Source organism: Paramormyrops kingsleyae, unplaced genomic scaffold, assembly GCF_048594095.1.
Source record: "Paramormyrops kingsleyae isolate MSU_618 unplaced genomic scaffold, PKINGS_0.4 ups109, whole genome shotgun sequence".
In the NCBI taxonomy this organism is placed as follows: Eukaryota; Metazoa; Chordata; class Actinopteri; order Osteoglossiformes; family Mormyridae; genus Paramormyrops; species Paramormyrops kingsleyae.
The window spans coordinates 37,914-65,485 of NW_027326047.1; the positions used below are offsets into that span (position 1 = coordinate 37,914).

A 27,572-nucleotide genomic window follows, 5' to 3' on the forward strand; every position below is an offset into this window, starting at 1 on the left:
ATCCCCGTGGGGAAATTGTTTTTACGCCTCCCTTAACTTGCTCTTTGTAGATGGTTGGCGCAGGAGGTAGTGCTATTGTTCGGCAACCAGAGGGTTGCCGGTTCGAGCCCCGGGTCCTCCTGACCCCATCGAAGTGTCCTTGAGCAAGACACTGAACCCCAAATTGCTCCCGGTGTGCAGGTTGGCGCCTTGCATGGCAGCCTTCGCCACTGGTGTGTGAATGTGAGTGTGGATGGGTGAATGTGAGGCATGTATTGTAAAGCACTTTGAGTACTCGTAGGAGTAGAAAAGCGCTATATAAATGCAGTCCATTCCATTTACATAAGTTGTCCGCGAAGGGCAGCCACCTGTTGGGGCGCCCAGGGAGCTGGGCGTTAAGGGTCTTCCTCAAGGACCCACAGACGTGCTGAGGCCGGGTTTGAACCGGCGACCTTGTGATTACAAGCACACAGGCTTAGCCCACTGAGCCACACGCTGCCCTTCTATCCAGTATAAGATTCAGTAAAATCCAAATCGTGCTGCCATCAATTACGTTTACGTAGGTACACTTACTTTGGCTAAGCCGATCAAAGCAGTAAGAATTAGCTTACTGCTAATTCAGTCTTTTGAAAGCAAACAAATTATTTAATTATGTTTTTTGATTTTTCAAGCGGCATTGTTCAGTGTTTCGCGTGTGCCCCATTTCTTCCAAACGGCTTGGTATTACGGTGTTCCGGGCAATTCAGTTTCCCTATATTTCTCCTGTCTATCGGGAAATAATGTTTCTCAGGTACATTATTACACGTGAATACAGTAGATCGTCACGCATAATATAGCCTTATAAGCAATACTATACCGTTTTCATCAAGAAATACCTCTATCCACCGAATTAAGTAATTTCATTTATTATCTGTAAAAACAAAAAACATACAAAAGGCATGTGATGTTTTAAAATTAATATATGGCTTGTTTACCTCGTAAAAAGACATGAAAACAACAGCGAAACCATGTACAAATCAGCGTGCGACAGGGGAAACGGGGAAACTGAACTGCTCGGAACGGCAAAAACTTTTTTATTTTGAGTTGTGCCATCCAAATCCCACTGGATCTGTTCATCCGACCATATGGCGATTAAAGCCTGTGTTTCCTCGTTTGTCCATCCTTCCATTTTACTTTTTTATATTTTTGTTTCTACTGCTTTTTATTTTGTTTCTCGCTGTGTATTTCAAAAGATGGCGGTTGTTTTTTGTGTTTCAGCGGTAGGCTATTTGCATAACCAATCGACAGCAAATACGTTTGCAAGTCCCACCCCAAAGTACCGAAGTACCAAAGAAGTACCCCAACTGGTTTGGCACTTTCGGTACTCGAGATTTCGGTACTGGTACTTGACCGGAAGTCAATGGAAAAGCGAAAGTACCGTACTTTGTGCGGTGGAAAAGCGCCCTTGCTGTCAGAGCCAGTTCTTGGGCTGTTTAACAAACATTCGATTTAGTGTGTAGAGTGGCAGAAACTTTGAGTGGTGACGTGATCCATGTTAAGATAACTGAGGTCCTGAAAGGGCCATGGGTTTTTATTTATGCCTTTTATATGACAGCCCCATATAAAATGCTTTAAAGACCCCATGAAACCAAAATGTTCAAAGTTTCTGGTTAGCTTTATATATGTATTACTAAATATGTGGTTCTGTCGGGTTTAGGACCACGATCCACATCATTCTGCAACCTTAGATTTATGGTACCCTGTTATGCTTTAGTTATGTTTCTTCCAGGAATTTGGTGGCTGCATCATGCTGCTTTTAGGCCAATAGGCCAACACATTGCTCGCCAGCTAGTAGTAGTCTACAGGGAGCCAATGAGTAGATTCCGTAACATTTTTCATTAAAAATATCAATCATATCAATTTTTTTTATTCTATTTTGCTTATCATGACATGTACTGTCTAAGACACAGTGAAATTGGCTCCCCCAGGCCCCTAATCCCCCCTGATTGACATAATGCTGTAGCAAACACGTGGCTCACCTTATTATATTCTCTTGCTCTAGGAGATTGTTCCACATTAGTGTCCACTTTAAAGGAAATGGTCAGCTATCAGGCGAAACTTTAGTCTTTGTTGCCTTTTCAGCTCTTTTCATTTTAAATTTGTTTAAAATCCTATTATGTATTTTTTTTTTTTGCAATTATTTATCCCTTGAAATGTCCTTCTGTACTGCAGTTTCATGTCAGTTACTACATGCAAATTAAATTCTTATTTTAAAATGATAGCCTTGGTTGTATCAGCACCACAAGTGAAATTTGACCTTTGTGATGTCATTCAGCTGAAGGCCTTTGTGGGCTGTGTATGCCTATTAATGTGTCGTGCCAGGCAACCGTGGCTCCTCAGCGTAAGCATTGTTACTGGAGCTGGAGAATCCCACTGGCTGCTTGTAACAGGCTGACCTGTCCCAGCCCCCACCACTAGCCCTTCGGCACCCCGGCCGCAGCCCAAACCCGGGTAGTCTGTGGATTCTTCCGCTGTCTCCCCAGTCCACTGCTCTCCCTTACTGAATATCATTAACGCAAGGTCTAGTTGCTTAACAGATGCCTTTTTAAAAACATTTAATTATTACTTATTTATATGACAGTGTTGTTCACAGTGGCAGTGAAGGTTAAGTACGTTACCTGTGAGTCCAGTGGCCTTGTCCCTTCTGGGCAGAGAGCCTGAAGGCCTCGTTTTTAAACCCAGGGTTACCTGCTGGTCCTGCTTTCTACGAAGCAACTTAGCCCAATAGTAGCCCACTTAATGTCATGTCAGTATATGTGCAGTTCCTCTGGAAGCAGTAGGGATAGCTACTTCCTGAGGAATCTCACGTTGAGAGTGTGTGTTTCTCCTTTCTGTGATGATCTGCCCACATCATCATGTAATGATGGCCCAATGGACTGTGCAGGTCAGCATTTTAAGGCATTTCTGGCTGTCTGAGCTTTGGACTCAAGGACATTAAAGTCCTTCTTTATACCACCCAGGATGAGGCTTGCCGATCTGTGTCCATGAAAGCTCCTTCTGGCATGGTTCCTAGACTTGCATCTCCAGTAACTCGGAAGTGCTGAATATGAGTCCAGGTTCAGAGAGAATCATGATTCTCTACTTGCTGCTAGGCTGACATGTCCTTGACTAATACTGGGAGAAACACCAGGTTAAAAATAATGACTGCGTCACCTGCAATGTTACCCAGTTACCCAGCTGGTGTAGTTGTCTGAATCCTATTGTGTTTTTTTTTTTATACAGAGAAATGCTGCTCAGACTATAGGTGGCACTGTGTCCTATTACTAAATCTGGCTCAGCTTTTACTCCTATGTTTTAGAAATGCCCTGTTTTAAAAAAAACTGGTCAAATGTCTGTATGTAACTTGTCATTTATAAATGCTTTTAATATGAGCAAGGAATAATTAGGTATAGAATCATTGATTATTTGCATATGAAAAATGTTTTATATTTTACTGGCATGCCATCTACATTGTCCCCTGCCGCATACCCTGTGTTGCTAGGCATAGACTCCAGGGTGTGTGTGAGCCTGTAATGGATGATTGGTTGGAAGATGGAGAGGTGGGGGTCTGTATTTCTTATCTATTATATTTTAAATGGGGAAAGTGTTTAAAAATACAAATATTGCAAATTATATAAAGATTTTAAGTAGAGGGATTCTGTCTCAACATGAAATTCATTTCAATAAGCATGATAATCGGGTCTGTGTTAGCAGTACTTGTCAGAGTAGATCACCATCTCCACTGCTCCAAAGGGATGAGTATATATGTAGCAACAGGCTGTTTGAAATGCTCAGGCGGTGCGTTTACGCGTTCGGGGGCAGAAAGAGCCACGGGACCTGTTCTCTCAGGTGGATGGCAAGGAGGGAGGGCCAGGCTTGGGGGATGGGCTATGCTTACTGTGGGTGCTGTCATCCTCCCATGACATTGTTGAATGATCTTTGCTTAGATGTTTACAGATTGGAAGAACAGAATGATTAATACAATGTTAAAAACAACCATACAGCAGTAAATAGCAAATACTGATATTATGTCAGCCCTGCGTTCCAAAGGAAGACAGGATGAATGAATCCTGTTTTTCTATACACCATGTCAAGAGTCTGTTTGATTATGTACTTCTCAGAAAAGGTGTCTGACGGGTTTGCTGGTGTCTTGACCCTTAGCTCATGTCTTCCTTTTTAATGCAAACACAGTAATGTTGTCCATGTTTCATCAAATGCCCAAAAGCACTGCTAGCAGTTAGGCTCATTTTAGTTTTATCCTACCCCCTACTCTCAAGCTTACCAAGGGGGTATTCCATGAAGCAGGCTTAAGCGAAAGTCTGACTTAAGTCAGTCTTACTTAAGTGAGAGTTCCATCAACTTGTCTTAAATGAATCCCCACTGAATTACCATGGTAATTTAGCCCTGCAAACAAGCCTGGTCCGGACCAGGCTATAACTGTCTCACTTAGTTTAGCATTGTCTCAAAGAACATCCGACATGTGGGAACAGATTCCCAAAAGATTGTTCCTTAGGACGAAATTCCGCGATCTTACTGTTCATGTCACGTAATCTGTTGAATTATATGTCCTCATCTGACATTATATTTTACATTATCTGAATGAATTTTTTTATGTATGTATGTATGTGTGTGTGTGTGTGTATGTATGTATGTATGTATGTATGTATGTATGTATATGTATATATATATATATATATATGTGTGTGTATATATGTGTGTGTGTGTGTGTGTGATATATATATATATATATATATATATATATATATATATATATATATATATATATATATATATATATATATATATATATATATATAATATACACACACACATATATAGTCAGAGTGTGTAGTCAGAGTATGGAATAGTCTTCCTGCTATTGTAGTGGAAGCTAAAACCATGGGTTCCTTTAAATCAGAGCTAGATAAGATTTTAACAACTCTGAGCTATTAGCTAAGTTCTCCCCAAACGAGCTTGATGGGCCGAATGGCCTCCTCTCGTTTGTAAATTTCTTATGTTCTTATATATATATATACACACACACACACGTATAATGGAACCCTGTAGTCAGTGCTGTGAGTAAAAGCAAGACGAGAAAGCAGAGAATAAAAACCTTCTTTTCTGAAGTAAAGTTCTGCGTGATACTTCCATAATATGGAGAACAGAGCTGAGATTGCTACATAATCAACCCAGTCAGCACAAGTACGTTGGCGCTACGTCGCTGATATATTTTTTTAAGGTCGGTATTTAGTAGCTTTTCAGTTGTTTGCACATTGGCACTACGTAGCGCCTCCGTAACAGCTCTGTCCAGGTGATGTAATCGCGACATTTTCCGTCTCAACAGCGATGAAAACGTGACGTCTAGGCGAAACTCCGTGATGATTCCGCAACCCTTTTTATTATCCTACGTGATCATTTCCCGACCACCAGCCTGCACAGTGGAGGTGACAACAGATGTTTGGTCATACAAAATTTATTACATACTTGTGTGTATGTGTATATACAGTATATATATATATAATATGATACAAGTATATATTATATTTCTTAGTATCCATGTATTAGCTATGTATAAGGTAGTTTTCTAAAACCATAATCATACCAGTTTGTTAATAAAGTAAACATTTCGCAACTGCATTTCGATGTTCTTCAACTCCTCAATGTCTTGCAGTGGAAGTCCAGCATCCTCTGCACACTGAAAAAATAATAGATTCTTATAGAAAGACCTGTAAAAAGTATTTTAAAAATCTCTGTAATTGAGTTAATAGTAATTCACTTAGAAATATAATTGGTATGAAATATAAACTTAAAATACCTTAACTTTTATTTAGACTAGGAAAAAAAATAAACATTTCCAAAATCAATCTAAAATAATTTAATTAAAATACATCAATTTTGTACAGTGCACTTGCCATTGTTAATGGTGTGTCTGCAGGTCTGTTACCCCAAAAGGGAGGTCTTTGGGTAACAATCTCTGTCAGGTGTTGGACCTGGCTCTGCAACTCCCCCAACATTTGCAGAAAGATCCTCTCTGTTGCTGTAAGGTCAACAATAGAGAATACAGCATTAAATATTTAGACATACATCAAGACAGATTTGTTTTCAACTTACCTGTGCATTGACTTTGTATAAGTTGCCATGTGGGTAACGAAGTTCTCGAAGGAACATCAGATAGAACAAGACAGTAAAACCCTAAATGATCACAATTACTATCTTGTATTATATTGAAAATTGAAAAGCACAATTTTCAGTATGCACATGTATTTTGAGAGTGATCTTACGCCATAGTACTACAACTCAAATTAATAGTAACATACAAATACATCACACAAAAGGTCGAGCATGGTAATGTTAGCATAGCCATAGATGTTAAAATGGTTAAAGTGCGATAAAAAGTTTATAACAATAAATAATTAATCAAATCTGAAACTAAGAAAGAAATTATTTTCAACCTACCTTTCCAACCAAGAGTACACGATAGAATAGACTTCTTTTTTTCTTGTCTTTTAAAGCTGATTTTACAGGGAAAAAAATCTTTTAAAACCACGTTTCTCAACCACTAATGAGCCACGAAGGCTACAGATTGGGCCGCGAATTTAAAATCGAGACTGGCTATTGGTCCGTATAGGGCCGCCAGCACCACGTTTAAATCTAACCATGATGCATTGCGTCAGGACCAGAATGCATTGCTTTAAGCCAGCCCTGTAAGCCCAAGGCACAGTGTGTGTATTCCAGGGCTGTGGAGTCGGTAGATAAACGCTCCGACTCCGACTCCTCAGTTTCTAAATCTTCCGACTCTGACTCCCCGACTCAGACTCCTCTGTATGTATATACTATGCTAATGTATTTTCTACATCCATTGAAGGAAAGGAAGGCAACATACATGTCATTTCACCACAGAACTACTGGCTAGGAAGCCAACACTCTACTATAATGCCAGATTAAAGACAAACACAATGAAAACAAGGATTTTTCCACCGACCGATGTGTGTGTACAATCGCGGCAATTGATTGGCGGCCGCAGATTGAGGGTGTCCACATGGACGGGCAGATCCAGCTTGCCGAAAATCTCGACCACCGCCCCCATCCAAAGTAATGTGATGCCTCTGTCTGCTGCAGTGGCTGTCTCCTCTGTCAGCCAGCCGGAAGTTTAGTGCATTGTGTCACTCACCGGCCAGCTGATCAGCAGAACGAGCCTCTGCTGGAGACAGGTAGGGAGTGCCGCACCTTACCTGTGCATTACATCCCATATAGTGACGCATACAGTCAATGAAAAGCATGCTTCATGGTTACTTGACATGTTCGTTTTGTGGTAACATTATGCACTGCATGCATTGGGCTTTATTCTTACAGCAGAGAAGTAGTTCATTATGACTGTTTGTGAACTGGGACATTTCAACTTACTTTTTTAATTCCCATTTAAATTTAGTAGGAGTCGGAGTCTGTTAACTTTTTGACTCCAGGTACCCAAAATTGTGTCCGACTCCGACTCCACAGCCCTGGTGTATTCTGGATTAACACTTTCAAATGAGGCTCTAAAACCATCAAAACTCAAGCAGCATACCGAAACAAAGCACCCAAAACTTATTGGAAAACCACTGGAGTACTTTCAGCGAAAACTTGATGGACTACAACTGCAGAAGCAGACCATTGTCTCCCTAACACACACTTATTTAAGAACAGTTGCATGTATAGCCATCTGACATTGCCAAGTCTTCACCCACAGTGGGACATCTCTCAATAGATCCCCACACAAGTGCGCACTCTTATTTAAAATACTGTCATATAAACAGGATATCAAATAAACATTATCAACATTAACAAGAAACATTTGACAATGTCCAGTATATAAAATAGCTATGTAAATCATATCATACCCTATAATATGACAAGTAATATTACTACATTAAATATTATAGTAATATTACTACAGTACTTCCAGAGGCAAACAAACCCTTTTCTAAACAAGATCCGACATGATGCGTAGTTTTCCCTACCAAAAAGCGACCTTCGACTTAAAAACGACGATCCGACTTTTAAGCGAGCAACGCTTTTCAACACCGCGACGATCCGACGTTTTCGCAAATAAAATGCGATGCTTCGTAATGGAACGCGATCCAATTGCGACCATCCGCCGTTTATGCGACGTATTGCCTACGTACTTCTGCTGACAGGGAATATAATAAAGCCTATAAAATCACGTCTTAGCATTCCAATTCATTCCAAAATGATTACAGTAAAATCCTGTTATAGTGGACTCGCTTATAACGGAATATTGTCTATAACGGATGAGGTCCGCTGGTCCCGGCCGTGCGCCTTTAAGAACAAGCATCGGATATAGCGGACTCGCATATAACGGAATTTCGCTTATAATGGACAAACAATTTGGAAACCAAATTGTTTGTAGTTCTGTTCGGCTATAACGGACATGCAGTTCCGCCTACAAGGCGTGTGGCATGCAGGTGATATCCAGCATAGATACGTACGTAGTCGGGATTATTAATAGTCACGCATCTGGTCAGGTAATGTTGGATTACTACATGTACAATATAATAATCTATACCACAAGTGTGTCTGCTGAGGTGTGGCATGAGTAAATGGTGTCCTGTAGTTGTGTTGTGTGGGCATACAGCAACTCTGGATATAACGGACTGTTTTGCCAGGTCCGTTATAACGGTATTTTACTGTAAAATAAAAGCGTACGCATATTACAAAGGTGAAACATGAAATGCAATGACTATAATTGGGGAAAAAACAAATAAAAATCCGTTAAAATAATATGAACAAGAAGATATCTTTATATTTTTAGTCACTGTCTATTTTGTTTTAGTCACTGTTTACTACTAAAATAGCAAAGACAACATACGGTTATTTGTGCAGAACATTTCACATGGATGTGATTTAAAGTATTTTATGGAGATCAAATAATATTGTACAGTAATAATGACTTGTCAAATCAACCCAGAAGGTTCCCCGTTGGCTATGGGGATCGAACCAGCAACTTTCGCATTATAAGGCGACAGCATAAACCACTGTACCACCATGCCACTGTACTAAGCCCTTGTAACATTTACGTAACTTATGCATTTAGTCTGTCTGCAATTCATTGCCAAGCCAACTCCCTGGCTGTGTTTATGGCCACAGTATTGCCTTTTTTTTTAACGATTACATCTTTGTATTTTTCATACAGCTCCATCAGCAGCGTTTATTCTGCGGCAGAAACACCGCTCTCATTTTACAGGCTTTCCGACTCATTTGGTCAATCTATCGTTCATCCATTCATTTGGGCTTCTTAAATATCGTGGGTGTGCGCACTAAGTGAGACTATGCAAGTCTGTCTTCAATGAACCTTGATTAATTAACACTAAACTGAGTTTGTGGAACGACGTGAGGCTAAGTTTAGAGATGGAGGTAGGAAAGTCTGCCTTTTTTTAGCTACTTTCATGAGTAGCTAGTTTTCGTGATGTCTGCGCTTCATTCAGTTTTAACATTCATAAAGGTTTGTGATTGGCCAGCTTAACATTCTGCAAGCTTTGTCATTAACTAGTTTAACATTCACTAAGGTTTGTGATTGGCCAGTCTAGTCTAGTGGATATTTCAGTTTACCCTCCTTCAGGACTGTCATCATGCATTAGTAATCTGTATTGATCCAGCTTTGACTCAAACTTGAGTACATATGCAATTTGAAATTCGCCCCCATTGGTTATGAACATGCATACATCTGTGTGAGGATAGTGCAGCCATAGGTTGACCTTGCCTCAGCCTGCTGCTCATATTTCCATGCAGCTTCCTGGTTCATGTTACGGGTCATGCTGTAGCGTTTAGGTTAATCTGGCATTCAGATGCCATGTCTGTATGAATGGTACCATAAATGCCAAAAGTACAAGAGCTCAACATGATGGCTCACCTTTCAATCACCGTTTTCGTGATTGCAAATATCACTAAGTACACTAGGACCCCAGAGATCCTGAAGGAAGAGCTGAAGTATAAATCTGCTTATTTTGGCCCAAGATTTGTGACAGAATGTTTTCAGCACTTTCCATTGGCATTTCTGGCCGAATCAGTCAATTCCTATGCTCTTTATCGCTGACTCAGAATATTTGGGCTTTCGTACTATTAGAGCTGGGCGATATGGGCTAAAAATAAAATCTGTTTTTTTCACAATAAATCCGATTTTCAATTTTTATCGATTTTCCCCTCCCCTACTCAAAATCAAACTACAGATGACAAATAAATGGTTCAAAACAAGTTTTAACTTTATTATTATTTTTTTTTTTAACTTTACAGTTAAAGTGCAATTTGACAAGCCAAAAAAGATGCTTATAAGTGAGATGGCAGACCACGCCATTGTAAACACTTTTAGCATGTTAATGAATCCCGGCTTTTGCACAGTATGTATGGGCGCCATGTCTTTTGCAATATACATCGCGACAGCATTTGTTATCGCCTTCCACCGTGCCCCATTCTTATCATATGGCACACAGTTCGAAAACGTGTCGGGGACGGTTGCTTGCTTAACTTTGGATGTTGTGGTGGTGCTGCGGGTATTTCATTTTGCTGGGTATTTCCCACTCCGCTGTGTGCCTCTGCTTTACGTGCTGGAATAAATTGGTCATGCTGCTTCCTTTGGTTGCAACAGTTTTTCAACAGACTTTGCAACGAGGACTTGTTTGGTCTGTGTCCGACGGCGCAAAACCGAACCATTGCCATTGTCACTACCGAAAATGTTACACCTACTGAAAATGTAACTTCCGCTACTACGCATGTGCACATTCATCACGCATGCGTCCACGAAACCATTTTCTGGCACTTCTTTATTACGCATGCGTAATGTACACTTCCACAGGCCCGATACTGCGCATGTATTCACATTTTGCGGCAGACCATGATTGCGTGATTCAGGGCGTGGACATCGTGTATCATCATTCATTAGTCACGTACTGTATTGTGAGATGGGTCATTGATGTTTATATTTGTAGTTCAGCCGTCACTTTAGTGTGGTATTTAAACCATATTGCTTTGCCGATTGTAATATTTGCATCTGTGTGCGCGTTGTTTGTAGTGCCTGACAGTAATCTTACATAAGGTTTTTCCCAAGGGTATTGCTGAATAGATGCCTTTTCTTTAGAAAACGTAATAAAATTGGGGTGTATATCAATCTTGTGTACCCATATTGCTTATCAAGGGGCTGTGATATATGTACAGCATTTTCTAAAAAAAAAAAAAAAATCACACCAAAATAATAGTTAAGAACTTTATGTCACGATCCGCTCCGTTCGATCCCGATGTGTGCCACGCCCACCTCATTACCTCCTGTTTCGCCCTGATTGTTCTCACATGTGGCTCGTTATCCGTGGCTTGTCTTTTGTATTTAGTCCTCGTCTGTGTCCGTCTTCCCCAGACTCGTCATTGATGTTACTTGTCGTGATTCCCCGGTCCTGCTTCCCTGAATAAATCCCGTTTTGCCCTACTTGCTGGCTCTGATCGCCTGCTTCCCTGCTCGCCTTACGCCCGACCGTGACACTTTTATTTGCACAACATAAACAATGTTTATGTTGTGCGGTTTGGCCCAAGAAAAAACAATCGGTCGTCTGTTTGCTTTATTTAGCACCACAAGACACAGCTGCCATAACTGACACGAGTGTGTAGTAATTACACTGATACAATTAAGAAATGAAATGACTATAAGGAGAAAAAAAGCAGGCTTAGTTTAAGTAACTTCACAGCACATCGAACTGGGAGTAGTACATAATGGTAACATTAAAGTAATGTCACCTTTGACTGTAAAATTGATGGCCATACCCTATATTTTACGTTGCTCCTTCTGAAGCACATTAGGCATTAAAGGCCTATGCGAAATAAAATCTTTTAAAGTCGAAGGACTCCATCATTATCTGGTTAAATCTTTTCTTTCTTCTCGCTGTCGACATTCTAATCAAAAATCAACAGACGATGAAATATGACGTGATGCCGTAAAAATAGCACGCCTCCTTCCAGAAGTCGCAAGCGTGCGCATGCGTAGTAGCGGAAGTTACATTTTCGGTAGGTGTAACATTTTCGGTAGTGACAGCCATATTGTTTGTGAATCCGCCAAGAGTATCTGGCTGCAGGCTCCATCAGGAGGACCTCCACTAGAGGGACGGAAACACGTGATCTCCACGAGCGGGTCCGGACATGACGTTACGCAAACTTATGCCATGGAGGCGGTACCACATATCATTTCACACACAGCTCGGACTTTAACTCGACCGAACAGAAAGCGAGTCTTTTAAAGTATATACTTATTTTGGTGATCGATTTTATTAACATTGGAAACGGACGTTAATACTCTTTACTTTGTTGATTTGTTCGCCTCACCGAGTTCCCCTAACATTTCTTGTCATTACCGACACCTATTTATTGTATTTATTGTACCTGCTTTACTATTGACTACCGATAATGAAGGAAAAAAGTATTGTTCATGGCGTTTCACCTCTGTCGCGACCATTCACACGGACTGTATACCTCAGCCTTAATGTCAAAGTAGTTCGCGTGAGCGTTGCATTTATTAGTAATATTAATTGCAAGGCTGTTGTATCTTATTGTACCCTAATGACAGGTCTAGCAAACGTAGTACGGCGTGCTTGAATAAACCTCTTACAACATGACAGCTATACTCAGCTAACCTGTTCCTTTCAAATATTAACTTGTGCGCACACGATAAAACAAATCACTCTATGGGACTTAAGAAGTTCGATATACTTCGTATCAAAAGCCCCTTAACTTAAAAGGAAACTAAGTGCAAACAGACCTTTAAAGCATGACATGAGACATGATATAAAATGTCCCAATAGCTCAATCAACCACACAAGTAACCTTGTAAAGGTTTTACCAAGTTTTTAAAGGTTTTAGCCTAAATATTAATGTATCCATTTGCATAGGGTTGGAAAAGTAACAGCTTTATTATTATCATTTAAACATATAAATATAAAATATAAATTACATAAATAAATAGACGCATTTCCACAAAGATTGGAGTAGCATCTAGAAAAAACTAGTGGAATTGAGTGGAAAAAAAGAATAAAACAAATAATGTGATTATTGTAATAAAAATGAGCAACAATATAATTATTAAAGCAAAGTTATTAAAAATGAACTTTAAACAAAGACTAGTGGTGGGCACTGCGACTCATTCCTAAGGCAATAAAAACATAGTGTTGACCCGGAGGTGCTGATTATCTACACAGTTCTTCAGAAATTGTTCCATATCCTCTTTGTATTGAAATACAAAAAGAAAGGGATCGAGGTTGTCCAGGTCATCACTGTGTTTTAGATTGTCAATAGCTTTCTGACGGTCCTGCACGTCCATAGCTAGAAACCGCGGTGCAGTCACATGGCCCCGGAACAGTTTTTCATTGGACTGCACCCACAGCATGGCAACATGTAGGTCCCTCGCAACTGCTGGCTCCTATAAAATGCAACAAGAATTTTATAAGCAAAGTGAGACCAAAACATATGACATAGGATCAAATAAATTCTGTACAGCAACTATGCTGTATATCTACTATTATTTTTTATACATTTATTATTATTGTGTTTTCTTTTAATCAATGTGAGCCGTGTATAAATGTGCTTTACAAATAAATCTTAATTACTTTATGTTAGCAATGGATATTATTATTTGGTTTCAGTGGAATCTACATTCAATACTGACCTGACAAACCTCCACCTGTTTTCTTTTTGGCAGCCTGAAGACGGGCATATGATTCCCCTCAATGACAGGCTTAGACTCTTCTGTCCAGTGTGCAAACAATCTTCCCAAGCTTGGGAAAAACAGTTGTGTTAGCTATTGTAACAACACCAAAACCTCAGGGCAATTTTAAATGGAGAAAATAATAGACACCTGTCAAGTTCAAAGTTTTCCATTAACAACACGCACCACCATTTTCGCAAAGTGGGCATGTCAGCCTGTAAAAGAATCATTTAAAAAATGAAAATTCATATTATTTGCAAATTTCCTATTTTGTGATGGCAGGATTACATTTCTACTTTATTTTAAAGCTACTTACTATGGAGTAGTCAAAGGGGGCTTCCAATGCCACATACAAAGCAGACTGCAGAAGAAATATCTTTTAAAATTCAAATCAATTATCCAACATTTATGCCTACAAATGTTAACCAGCATGTCTCACCATCAACATGAAGATTCCACAATCAATTCCCAAGCTTTGAATTGGAAACCCCTGTTGTTATAACAGGAAAAAAAGACAGTGTCAGTAAACTGGCCTTTCTCAACTTGACACTATGGGTGACTCTTCATTGGTAGTGCAGTCTAGTTCAAGTCTAGGCTTAATCCTTTTCTGCAAAACTGGCCCGATATGTGTGCATACAAGTTAGTACATATACCTCCAAGTCACAGCCATATCTCTCAGACCATTTTCCAAGTATTATGGTCACAGCAAGCTTCCTGTTAATGAGACACAAAGTTAATATACTTCCATCCAGTGAAGTTTAAACAGCTTTATACAGACAATATGACCAACAGGTCAAAACAAAAGGTGCTTCACATGCTCACAGTGCAATGTAAATGGCAGTTGGTTTAAAACAGAAGAAGTCAGAGTGTCCAGTAACACATATGTAGAAGGGGCGGAGGCCACAGGTAGAACAGCTGGAAGAGGCCCTTGGCATGATATTAAATGTCTTTCCCTATCCGCTCGTCGTATAATTGTCTTTTGACAGAAGGGGCAGTGGTAATGGCCTTCTGCACGGCATGAGAGTCTGCACCTACAGATGCATTTGTCTGTAAAACAGAAATTTTTTTTAATGATGTGGAAATATTAGGTATAGCAAAGTAAATGAAAGTATATATCAAAGAAAGCAAAGTAGAAAGTTTAATGTGTACATTCAATTATATGACAACCTGAGATTACCAAGAGACAAAGTTAAAATATTTGAAATTTAAGAAAGAGGAAATGTATTATTTATACCTTTGAAATGAACGGCATTCTTCATATGTACATCCATATGTCTCTCAATTTTGACCCTCTTTGCCGGCTTAAAAGCTGGACAAAGAGGGCAGTGGAAAAGTTTTTTGCAACAGGTGTTGCATTCTTCCAGAACCGGCTGGGAATAAGCATCCCATATAGATATGTGCATCTAAAATAGTATAATATATAGATAAGTATAATTGTCATATACAGTAATAATTACTTCACTCTGCCTAAAAACACATTACACAGCACATGTAACATTTGTAAAAGAGCTGCCTAGTTCACTAAAGCTAAACAGATTCGGAACTAAATAAATATTTATACATATACTTTTTTTCTTTTTCAGTAGCAAAATTTGTATGGAATTAATTAGAAACTATAAACTGTCTAACACGGGAGTTTGCGGACACAATCAATCTACGCTTAAGTAACCAATTTAAAGCTAAATTTGGGGGGAAAAAACATTGCCGATACTTCCTAAAACTCCAGTGACTAGAATGCTACCGACAACTTTAGCGAGACGTTTACATCAAATATACATTTTAATAGCAACGAATATCTTTTACTGACGAACATTTTTAAATCATGCAAATTATATAACTGCAATATTTGTTGTTTCTTGTTCTACTCACTTTTTCCTGTCGACGAAGTTATAAACTCTCCCACTAACAAGTCCGAGCTGTGTGTGAAGATCATGTGATAGATGGTACCGCCTCCATGGCGTAAGTTTGCGTAACGTCATGTCCGGACCCGCTCGTGGAGATCACGTGTTTCCGTCCCTCTAGTGGAGATCCTCCTGATGGAGCCTGCAGCCAGACCCTTCTCGAATCCGCTAGTGTTTGGGTGCGCCGCGCTAATTTACCCGTGAAGAACGGTGCGTCGCATTAGTTCCGCTTTTGCCGCTCGGATGTAAAATAAGTAATAAAATCGATTTTAATAAAAACACATCGTCCTGAACTGTAAATTCGACTTAATCGGTAAAATCGATTTATTGCCCGCCTCTACGTACTATGACCCAAAAGCAATAGTGGAACAGACTGGATTTTTGTTTATTTTCATTTCATTTTTCATCCGAGTGTCCAGGGTGGTAATATCTTTAGCTCATTTCCACGTAGTCAGGAACCTTGATGGTTGGGCAGCTTCTTACTGAGCACAGATGGTGACCTAACCATACAGTAAATCGGTGATACAGTAACAGTGCCTGGGAATCCATAGCAATAACAGTGGCTTAAGGTTCTGAGTGCCCCTCCCCCAGCCGTGCAGCGGGATATTAAGGGATTTTAGCTGACTGGCAGAAAAGCATGATATCTGTATTTAATGGATAAACAGAGGAAGATGTATGTGCACCATATGTTTTGAAGATACTTGTCAGTCTCACAGTTGTTCACATTGACGTTTTCTGGCAGCTTTTATTTGTTTAGCGCAAGGTTTAATTGGTTTAATGGTTTCTGTAAATATATTCTCAAGGCCATTTTTCCTCTGGCAATGTCCTGCTTGCCCTCACTCATCACTGGGAGCTGAGTACCTCGAACATGACCTTGTGTAAGCCCCCCGATGCTTCATAGACACGCTGGCTTTGACATGGCTGTCTGTCTGTTAGCAAGCAGCGCATAGCTTACTGGTGAGGTAAGGAGGATGGAGCTGAATGAGGAACGTTACATGTGTCAAATGGCAGTTTTATTAGCGAATTTTGAAGTTACCGCCTAGCAACACGTTTAACAAATTTTGCTGTTAGGTGTCACACTGTGGTGCTGATGTCAGAACTTCTAGAGGAAATGCTGAACTGGTTCCCATGTGAAAGGGGGCCTGACCCAGTGCACCTGGGATTGTTTAACTGGGCTCGGAGGATAGGCACTTATTAGCTATGTGTCGTAAAAGGTAACTGGGCAGTGACTGGCCAGACCTGAAGATCCAAAGACCCACCCTGACGAAACTCTTCAATAAGCTACCAGTAAGAATGTCAGAATCAAATGGGGGTCATGGTAGCCTATAGATATCTATGTTAAATGATTATATTTGGAATTATTTATATATACTGTATATTAAACTAGAATAAGCAATAAATCCTATGTGTTGGGGTTCTGAGGTAAAATTGAATAAAATAAGAAACACTAAATAACATCCAGCATGCTGAGGGATTTTTGCTATTTTGACTAAATAAATAAAGGTCTTGTCTATTTTTGTAGTAATTTCAGCTAGGATGTGTTTATGTATTGGGAAATGAACATAATTGTAACCATCGTCTGGAAAAATGGTGCAGTGTTTTATGGCCAGAATTAATAGGTGAGCACATTATATTTTAAAACATGACCTACAAACAAGTGCTGCTTTAATGAAATGTTTTTATTAATAGGCTACAATTTTAAGGTAAACCTTCTTTCATTCCTGCATCTTCCCACTGCTTATCCAGTATAACCTGGAGCTTATCCCAGGCAGCACTGGGCCGAGGATACACCAGATGGAATCCCAGGCCATTAGAGGAGACACGCACTCACATACTTATAATGGGCAATTTAGTGACGTCTATTAGCTTAACCGGATGTTGTTGGTATCAATTGGGGTACAATTTATATCCCCCCGCGATCATAGCATCCATTATCCCGACTAGCATAAGGAACTAGCCTAGGGTACACTCCTGGTGGGGTGCCAGTCCATCACAAGGCACATAGAGACACGCTACCATGTTATATTAGCAGCCTGTGATGTTACTAGGCGTGGATGCAGAACAGGACGTGTCTCTTCCAGCTGTGTGAGGTGCCCTTTCTGACTCTCTATCCAGCTGCTTCTTGTCTGTGGTATGTAGAAGACCCACCTAGTCTCTCCAAATGGTAATGCCTGTCAAAGTGAGCTCAGGGAAGGCCTGGGCCCACTTTGAGTGGCTCTCTGAATGTGCTTGTCAGTGAAGGCTACCTCATTCTAATGTCTCCTCACCAGACGTCACTTCTTTTCCTCTTAACCAATGCATTTACATTTACATTTTGTTAAACAGAGCTTGACTTGATACCGGCTAAAACATTTCCATAAACTTGGACAGAATAAACACCACTTGGACACTGGATGCGGTGAGGACACTCAATCACTTGTTTATTGGTCCAGGTGCAGCTTAAATAAGAAATCACATGGCATGGTCACATGACAAACACACCTGAGAGTAATCCACAATAATTGGGAGCACACCCATTAGCCAATCAATCAATTAACACATTTACAGCATTTAGCGGACGATCTTTTCCAGAGCGACTTACAACCAGTGCTTTGTAGTCCATGACTGTTCTTCGACCTATAAGCTACTGTAGACCTAAAATCAACAACTGTCATCAAGATCAAGTTAGCGCTAAGTACGTTTTATATTAAGAAAAACCTTGTTAGGAAAAAGCAGTGCACAGGAAAAAAATTAGTGGAATTTATATATATTTTTTTAAATAGAGAGAGTGGACAATAAGGGGGGTATTAGTCTCCTAGGTACTACTTGAAGAGGTGTGTCTTCAGATGATGCTTGAAGGCAGTGGTCACACTCATCTTTCTCTCATTCTGTTTTATTTTCCCATTCTTCCTTAAACACTGGTAGCTTCAGGGATGTGTACAGGTGGGGCCACAATGACCTGCCCCTGGCTGAAAGCTGATTGGCCCCCAGAGTGCTCTCTTCCTTGTCACTTACTGATTCAAATCATACCATTGAGTAATGATAAGGTTGGCCTCTCTTATGCCCCCCACTTTAAAAAAAAAAAAAAAAGTCTTAACTTGTAGCCATTCAAGCTAAAATTATAACAGGTTAAATAATCTCTGCATCTGTATCCATTAGGGGTGTAACAGTTCACAAAAATCACGGTTCGGTTCGACAGTGGTGTCACAGTTCGGTATGTTTTCATTATAGCAAAAATTTAAAAAAATGCCAGTTTTTCATTTTTTTATTTATTAAAACATCAAAAAAGTATGATCTTGTTTTTTTCTTATACTTTAAACAATGATGAAGCTATTCTTCACCCATCTTCTGAGGTTTCTTTTTAGCAGCAAACAAAACAAAACCTCCTTTATAACCAAAACTATGGAGCCCCTAAGGGGACAAAGGAGGAGAAAAAAAAATGGCAGAAGTCTTGTTTTGCGTTATAACCCAAAACTTTTGCGTTATAACCCAAAACCATTGCGATATAACCCAAAACCTTTGCGTTATAACACAAAACTTTTGCGTTATAACCCAAAACCATTGCGTTATAACCCAAAACCTTTGCGTTATAACCCAAAACCTTTGTGTTATAACCCAAAACTTTTGCGATATAACCCAAAACCTTTGCGTTATAACTCAAAACTTTTGCGACATAAGGCAAAACTGTTGTGACTTTGAAGTGGAAATATGAGTAATCAGTCAGTGTAAGGAACATAATTGATAGGAAAATATGCAGCGTTTAATCGAATTTTACTTTGATCTTGGTCTATAATATATGGACATTCAGTTTGTTCTCGGATCTAGGCATGATGTTCACATAAGTCTGAGGCAGATTAATAGGATTTTATGTGAAAGGGGATTATTCCAATGGAAAAACTACTCCGACTTGGGTGAAGTAATTAACTTTATTTGTGAGAAGCTTTTGCACTCTGGGCAGCTTCATGGTTATCGATGGATGTATGCAAAATGCAGAATAAATGGACATCATGTGAGAAAAGAGGGTGTGCATTTGATTTATATTAATTTATTATAAACATGAAACAACAAAAAACAAACAATTCTTTAGGCTTAAATCAACCTCAACAGATTAGCATTAATTAGCAATGTTACTGAAATGTACTTAATTAATCAAATCTTACCACACTGAACTCTAAAGTTTTTTTTTTAACCGTTAAATTAGATTAATAAGCGAAGCGGGGATCAACCACATCATGCAAACAGCGGCTTTGGAAGTTGCACTTGAATGACCATGCAAAAGTACGCTAGTCACCTGATTTTATTGTTGCATTACTACGGAAAAGTTTTGGGTTATATTGCAAAAGTTTTGGGTTATAACGCAAAAGTTTTGGGTTATAACGCAAAGGTTTTGGGTTATATCGCAAAAGTTTTGGGTTATAACACAAAAAATGACTTTTTTTTTTTTTCTTCTGCCGTTTTTTTTTTCTGCTCCCTTGTCACCTTAGGGGCTCCGTACAAAACCAAAAAGCTCCTGATAAAAATTTTTAATGTAATTTTGTAGTAGTTATAAACTAATAGAAAGAAAAGAACAATTTTGTTTTTATATGGAACTCAGTTTCAATCAATTTTTAAGTTTTTTTTTCCAGAAAGATGAGTGTGTCCACATTTTATTCACCACTCTCTTGCCATCACCCTCATAACTTACAGGGAAACCAAAGTGCTCCCAAACTCCAGACCTGTTGGTTATAGGAGGATCCTCTATTTCTGGTCTGATACTTGCATTAACGTTACTAGCCATTTTGCAACGAGCTAGTGCAGCAAATGCCTGACTGACTGGAGTAGTGTTTGGGGGTGGGAGGGGCAGTCAGCACGTTGCCTGTCACGTCGTTTGCGCTGCCTTGTTGAGCGTAGTAGCACTGAAAACATTATATTTTACACACTTTATTCTCTTTTATTTTTTTCAAATATAACCCTCTGGAGTCTAGGGGTAGGGAACACACTTTCACTGACTGATCACACATTTCATTCAATATCATAAACTTAATTCATGGCAAATAAATTATTTCTTTTATATTCTTATATATTTTTTTTGGCATTAAACTCATTTTTATCTTAGTGTACTTTGTAAATATGTCAGATTTGTGTTAAGTTTGTAATTTGACATCAAAGTATAGACATTGCAAAATGCAGCTTGGAATAATTGCAGACACATAATAAAAGTACATAGTAAGCAATGCTGGCAGTTTGTTTTGATCCAAGATATCTGATAGTCTTGGCTACATGAAGATGACTAAATGGTATAGTTGCAACATTCAGTTGGATAAATAAATAAGAAAAACCGAACTCATGTCACTATTTCTGGCTCCTTTCATTGAATATGTAGCAACATTCATGTGTATGAATGAGCTATTGTCACCTGGCCACGTCCCTCCCCACCTTTTATGGCTCTGACTGGAATGTTTCTGCGAATGCGATTTGAATACGCGCTAATGTGGCTATTTAGAATGTGAATAGTGATCTTCGGGTGACAGCGGTACTACACGCCTCTGATGCAGGTAAAACAAAGTAAGGTGACATGGTTTACTTTCTTGCCGATTTAACCTAATTTTAAAAACTTTAATACTTCCGACACTAGACGTTTTGAAAAGAAGACCGACTACGGATTTAGTCAGCGTTTTTTTCATGTTTCTATAATAAGATTTCAGCGAGTTATGAACTGAAATAGACAAGAAAGATACTCTGCATCGCTGACGATGCCGTCGACTCCTGAGGGATAAAAGTATTTTTATGAATCGTTCGGTTTGTAATGCGTACCGAACCGAAAGCCTCGTACCGAACGGTTCAATACGAATACGCGTATCGTTACACCTCTAGTATCCATGTGTCTGGAATGTAAAAAGATTGTGAGTGAGACCTGTGCTTCGAAAGGCCTGCTTCTGGTCCACGTTTTGAGGTCGCCTCCTCATTCTCCTGATCTGAGGAGCAGCAGTTGAGTCTTGGTGGGCTGGGGGGGTGTCTGCGGTTTTGTGGGCCCCTGTGTTGGCGTGGGAGGGGCCTGTCGGGCCACATTACTCCAGTTACTAATGGGAATTGGATCAGTCCAGTTCTCCATAGATAAACGTTGTGTAATTCCTTGAGCGGTGTGAGATACATCTTGCAGATGTTTCTTTTCCGGTACATTAAAATCCATTTACAAGTTTGCTAGCTTGCTGATATCTGAGGTTGTGACCTGTTACGACTGCTTTGTGTTTGGAAGCTACTGAGCTGAGAGAAGGTTCCGGATCCTGGAGACAAATGAGGGATTTTGTTGTGGGTCGGTCGGTCGGGGAATTGGCAGCTGGTGGATGAATCCACTGCGCTCTCATACTGCAGTTGGAGAGACAAAGACCAACTGCTACAGAATGAAACAGCCATTGCAGAAATTCACACTACTTCAAGATGAAACCTTTTGGCTCTGCTTAATCCATGTATTTTGCTGCTAGATTGTTGACAGGTTCTGATTCTGAACAATAGTCTTTCGCTTTTTCATAATTATCTGGAGAATGAGGAGTTATTCACATGTTTGTAACACACCAGTAACCCCCAGTGCTGCTGTCATACTTTTCCTTAAAGCGCATAAGATCACGTTTCCTGTATTCTGGTTATTCTTCTTTGATTTTGCTTATGATTTTGACTCACTTCAGTAATGCAAGCATCTGCATTTGTACCAACTGGGTATTGTTCCATGGAAAGTGCTACATACAGTCATACCTCGGCTCATGAACTTAATTCGTTCGAGGATTCCGTTCACGACTCAAAGTTCATGACCTGAATCATTTTTTCCCATTAAAAATAATGTAAATACAAATAATTTGTTCAAACCTCAGATTATACAATTCCTTGGTAAGACCCCATCTAGAATATTGCGTGCAGGTTTAATCACCATACCTTAAAAAGGACATTGCTGCCTTTGAAAAGTTCATCATAGGGCTACAAGAATGATTCCTGGTCTTAGAGTAATGTCTTATGAGATGAGGTTAGCTGAGCTGAATCTGTTCAGCCTCACGCAAAGGAGATTAAGGGGGGACATGAGCCAGGTATATAATATTCTAACAGGTCTGGATGCTGTTCAGCCAAATAGCTACTTCAATATTAGTTTAAATACTAGAACTTGTGGCCATAGGTGGAAATTAGCAGGAGAACATTTTAAACTGTATTTGAGAAAACACTTCTTTACACAGCGTGTAATTAGAGTATGGAATAGTCTTCCTGCTAGTGTAGTGCAAGCTAAAACCCTGGGTTCCTTGAAATCAGAGCTAGATAAGATTTTAACAACTCTGAGCTATTAGTTAAGTTCTCCCCAAATGAACTTAATGGGCCGAATGGCCTCCTTCAGTTTGTAAATTTTTTATGTTCTTATGTAAACACTGAATTTTATTTAATTTTTTTATGTTTTTCTATGACCAAGAATATAGACTTAAAATAAAATAACAGTAAAGAGCAAAAAAGGGAAAGAGAGAGCATACGTTTATGGAAGTCGGACCAGTACAACTGAGCATATGCTTGTTGGCGGGCTGGTCGCTTGAAAGACGCCAAAACACGGAAAAGACCCACAAAACATCCCCCCCAAAAAACTAAACAATTAACAGTCAAAAACAATACACTAATTTCAAAAATGTGATTATTTTTTTATTATACTGTACATTATTTACATGTGGCATAAATTTTTATGTATTTTGTGATGCCACGTATTGTATGGCGATGAACTTCTTCGTTTGTACTGTAAACAAACAATACACAGTTGCCACTATGTGTGAATGGAGAATATAACACTTAAATAGGAGTTACTTAATAATTTATGTTATTAATGAAGTACACTTGTACCTCAGTACTCAGACTCATTAGAACTCGAATTTCTTAAAAGTCTAAACATACCAGTGACCGGGGCGATGGTGGCACAGGGGGTAGTGCTATCGTTCGGCAACTGGAGGGTTGCAGGTTCGAGCCCCGGTTTTTCCTGACCCCATCGAAGTGTCCTTGAGCAAGACACTGAACCCCAAATTACTCCCAGTGAGCAGGTTGGCGCCTTGTATGGCAGCTTCCGCCACCAGTGTGTGGATGGGTGAATGTGAGGCATGAATTGTAAAGCGCTTTGAGTTCCTCACCGGAAATCCCAGTAACTGAGCAGATTGTGAAATACTCAGACCGGCCCGTCTGGCACCAACAACCATGGCACGCTCAAAATTGCTTAAATCACCTTTCTTTCCCATTCTGACATTCAGTTTGGAGTTCAGGAGATTGTCTTGACCAGGACCACACCCCTAAATGCATTGAAGCAACTGCCATGTGATTGGTTGATTAGATAATTGCATTAATGAGAAATTGAACAGGTGTTCCTAATAATCCTTTAGGTGAGTGTACATAAACCTTTTATAGTTTAAGCCCACTCCCACATGCTTTAAACACATGTGAACTTATTAAAACGCACTTTGTAAGCACAAATGATATGTGGATGTTGGGCTAAGGATATGAGTGACATAAAATATGAGAATTTCTGGTATCATTCGAATGTTTGTAGTAATGCATCGTGTTGGTCTTAAATTTTACTAATCCTTTACTAAACTTTACTATACACTATGTGTATATATGTGTATGTATGTATGTATGTATGTATGTATGTATGTATGTATACTGGGTATTTCTTGTTGCTGTTCATTTATTGGTTTATCGGAGTTGCAATACAACCAGATATACAGAAAATATGTATATCCATCCAACCATCATCTCCCGCTTATCCGAGGTCGGGTCGCGGGGGCAGCAGTCTCAGCAGGGAACCCCAAACTTCCCTCTCCCCGGCCACTTCATCCAGCTCCTCTGAGGGATTCCCGAGGTGTTCCCAGGCCAGCCGAGAGACATAGTCCCTCCAGCGTGTCCTGGGTCTTCCCCGGGGCCTCCTCCCAGTGGGACATGCCCAGAACACCTCACCAGGGAGGCGTCCAGGAGGCATCCTAATCAGATGCCCGAGCCACCTCATCTGGCTCCTCTCGATGCGGAGGAGCAGCGGCTCTACTCTTAGTCCCTCCCGAATGACCGAGGTCCTCACCCTATCTCTAAGGGAGAGCCCAGCCACCCTGCGGAGGAAACTCATTTCAGCCGCTTGCACTCGCGATCTCGTTCTTTCGGTCACTACCCACAGCTCGCGACCATAGGTGAGGGTAGGAACGTAGATCGACTGGTAAATCGAGAGCTTTGCCTTTTGGCTCAGCTCCTTCTTTACCATGACAGACCGATGCAGCACCCGCATCACTGTGGACGCCGCACCGATCCGCCTGTTGATCTCCCGTTCCATCATCCCCCCACTCGTGAACAAGACCCCGAGATACTTAAACTCCTCCACTTGTGGGAGGACCCCATCCCCGACCCGAAGAGAACATAAGAACATAAGAACTTTATAAACGAGAGGAGGCCATTCGGCCCATCGAGCTCGCTTGGGGAGAACTTAACTAATAGCTCAGAGTTGTTAAAATCTTATCTAGCTCTGATTTAAAGGAGCATTCTACCCTTTTCCAGCTGAGGACTATGGTCTTGGATTTGGAGGTGCTGATTCTCATCTGCAAAAAGCAGAGACCTAATCCTGAGGTCACCAAACCGGACACCCTCAACGCCCTGGCTGCGCCTAGAAATTCTGTCCATAAAAACTATGAAAAGAACCGGTGACAAAGGGCAGCCCTGACGGAGACGAACCCTCACCGGAAACAAGTCCGACTTATTGCCACCCATGCGGACCAGGCTCTGGCACCGGTCATACAGGGACCGAACATCCCTTAAAAGGAAGCCCGGCACCCCATACTCCCGGACCAACCCCACAGGACTCCCCGAGGGACACGGTCGAATGCCTTCTCCAAGTCCACAAAACACATGTAGACTGGTTGGGCAAACTCCCATGAACCCTCCCGAACCCTGCGGAGAGTATAGAGCTGGTCCACTGTTCCACGGCTGGGGCGAAAACCACACTGCTCCTCCTGAATCCGAGGTTCGACAAGGCGGCGGACCCTCCTCTCCAGAACCCCCGAATAGACCTTACCAGGGAGGCTGAGGAGTGTGATCCCCCTATAGTTGGAGCACACCCTCTGGTCCCCCTTCTTAACCCCCTGGGCCCTGAGGCCTTTTTTCCACTTTCGAGGTAGTCTGACATGCCTTGACATTTTAAAATATTTCACCTATCTAAAAAACATTTATCCCAAAGTGATACATTTGCTTTTATTCAGCACAAACTCAGCACCAATAATCTGAGACCTCTTAGAATGTTATTATTCTATTTTTTGTTAAAATCAACTTTAAACATATACTTTTCAAAAACCTATTTTCAGACATGCTGAGAAATTGTAAAAAATCACATTATAGACATTTCTAGGTAAGACTTTTGAGCTCTGAAGCTTATAGACACGGGTTGGCTACACATAGGTAAAAGTGACATTCAGAAATTTTATATGGTTTGATTACTAAAGTGTTAGAACTTTGGAGTGACACTCTTTTTCTCAAAGTCAGTGGTCTTCACAATGAATATTGATGAGATAGGTATCCTCACACCTGTAGTAGTTTGCATACTGTCAATGGCCCATCAGTCTGGAATGTCACTGCACCCCACACCCATCACTTTGGAAAGGCAGTTTGAAACGCAAGAAAAGTAGCAACAATAAAATCCCTTTCACAGTTTATTGATAGATGGAATGAAAAATGAAAAACTGTGACTATATAAATATAGAAAGCGATAAATATGATGCAGTAACTATTATTGACGCTCTGGGGACGAGGGCATCATCGACCGTGTATCTTTCTCGTGTATTTCAGTTTATATCTCGCTGAAATCATTATGTAGAATCATGAAAAAAACACTGACTAAATCCGTTACCTGTCTTCTTTTCAAAACTTCCATTGTCAGAAGTATTAAAGTTTTTAAAATTAGGTTAAATAGGCAAAAAAGCAAATCGTGTCACCTTTCTTGGTTTTACTTGCGTCGGGAGCGTTTAGGACCGCTCTCAGCGGAAGATCGCTATTCACGTTCTAAATACGCTGCGTTTGAATCGGCGACCACGTGATTGCAGGCACACAGGCTTAGCCCACTGAGCTATGAACACAGGTATGAGCTTCGCTGCTGAAAGTGGCAACACTGGCGCAAAGCTTCAGCGGCAGAGACGTATCCGTGTGCTATATTGTAGCCGATCAGTGTAAACACTACCCAGACATGTGCTCTTGTTTATTTCGGTCACAATGGGCGTATTCACATATTTCTTTACCCAATACTAACTGTCGGATTATCATGTTATTATCATGCGAATAGCGCGATTTGCAAGTGGGTGGGCGATCAGAGCCGCTTCGAGACGCAGACGCTTAAGTCAGTCACTCTTGTTCTTTCAATTCGTATCACGAAGCTGTAAAAATATATTTAGTTTCTACCTATATATATTTGAAAAGTAGACCGTCCAAGGTTTCTGAGAGTAATTTTAAAATGTGTATATGACAAAAACTCGCGGAGTTATTTAAACGGTTTTGCGAAATTTCTGTCAGATCCCGCCGGCGGGATCGCCGGTCCCAAGGGGTTAAAGAGGGGGACCACCACCCCGGTCTGCCAGTCCAGAGGCACTGCCCCCGATGTCCACGCGACGCTGCAGATGCGTGTCAACCAGGACAGTCCCACAGCATCCAGAGCCTTAAGGAACTCCGGGCGGATCTCATCCACCCCCGGGGCCCGGCCACTGAGGAGCTTTTTAACCATCTCAGCGACCTCCGCCCCAGAGATAGGGGAGTCCACACTCAAGTCCCCATACTCTGCTTCCACATTGGAAGGCGTGTCAGTGGGATTGAGGAGGTCTTCGAAGTACTCCTTCCACCGACCCAAAACGTCCTGAGTTGAGGTCAGCAGCCACCCCATCCCCACCATAAACAGTGTTGATGTTGCACCACTTTCCCGCCCGGAGCCGCCGGATGGTGGACCAGAATCGCCT

At 40.6% G+C, this 27,572-nt stretch overlaps 2 protein-coding genes across 11 annotated transcripts in view; one reads left to right on the forward strand and one right to left on the reverse strand.

Annotated features, from left to right (window-relative positions):
- LOC140577513 (protein-methionine sulfoxide oxidase mical3a-like) overlaps positions 1-27,572 on the forward strand; it is a 55,529-nt gene that overhangs the window by 3,343 nt on the left and 24,614 nt on the right. The gene's annotated exons all lie outside the window — the stretch shown is intronic.
- Positions 12,926-15,789, reverse strand: LOC140586968 (uncharacterized). Of its 4 annotated transcripts, none has more exons than XM_072708517.1 (8): positions 15,599-15,789; positions 14,552-14,776; positions 14,383-14,443; positions 14,169-14,219; positions 14,046-14,090; positions 13,880-13,944; positions 13,691-13,799; positions 12,926-13,444 (listed from the first exon to the last, which is right to left on the reverse strand). In XM_072708517.1, the coding sequence occupies exons 2-8, from the start codon at positions 14,662-14,664 to the stop codon at positions 13,172-13,174; spliced, it is 717 nt and encodes a 238-aa protein (XP_072564618.1). In that variant the 5' UTR covers positions 14,665-14,776; positions 15,599-15,789; the 3' UTR covers positions 12,926-13,171. The 4 variants fall into 4 exon arrangements, with proteins under 4 accessions (XP_072564618.1, XP_072564616.1, XP_072564617.1 ...); XM_072708515.1 differs by having other exon boundaries at positions 14,552-15,132; XM_072708516.1 differs by lacking the exon at positions 15,599-15,789 and adding an exon at positions 14,964-15,580.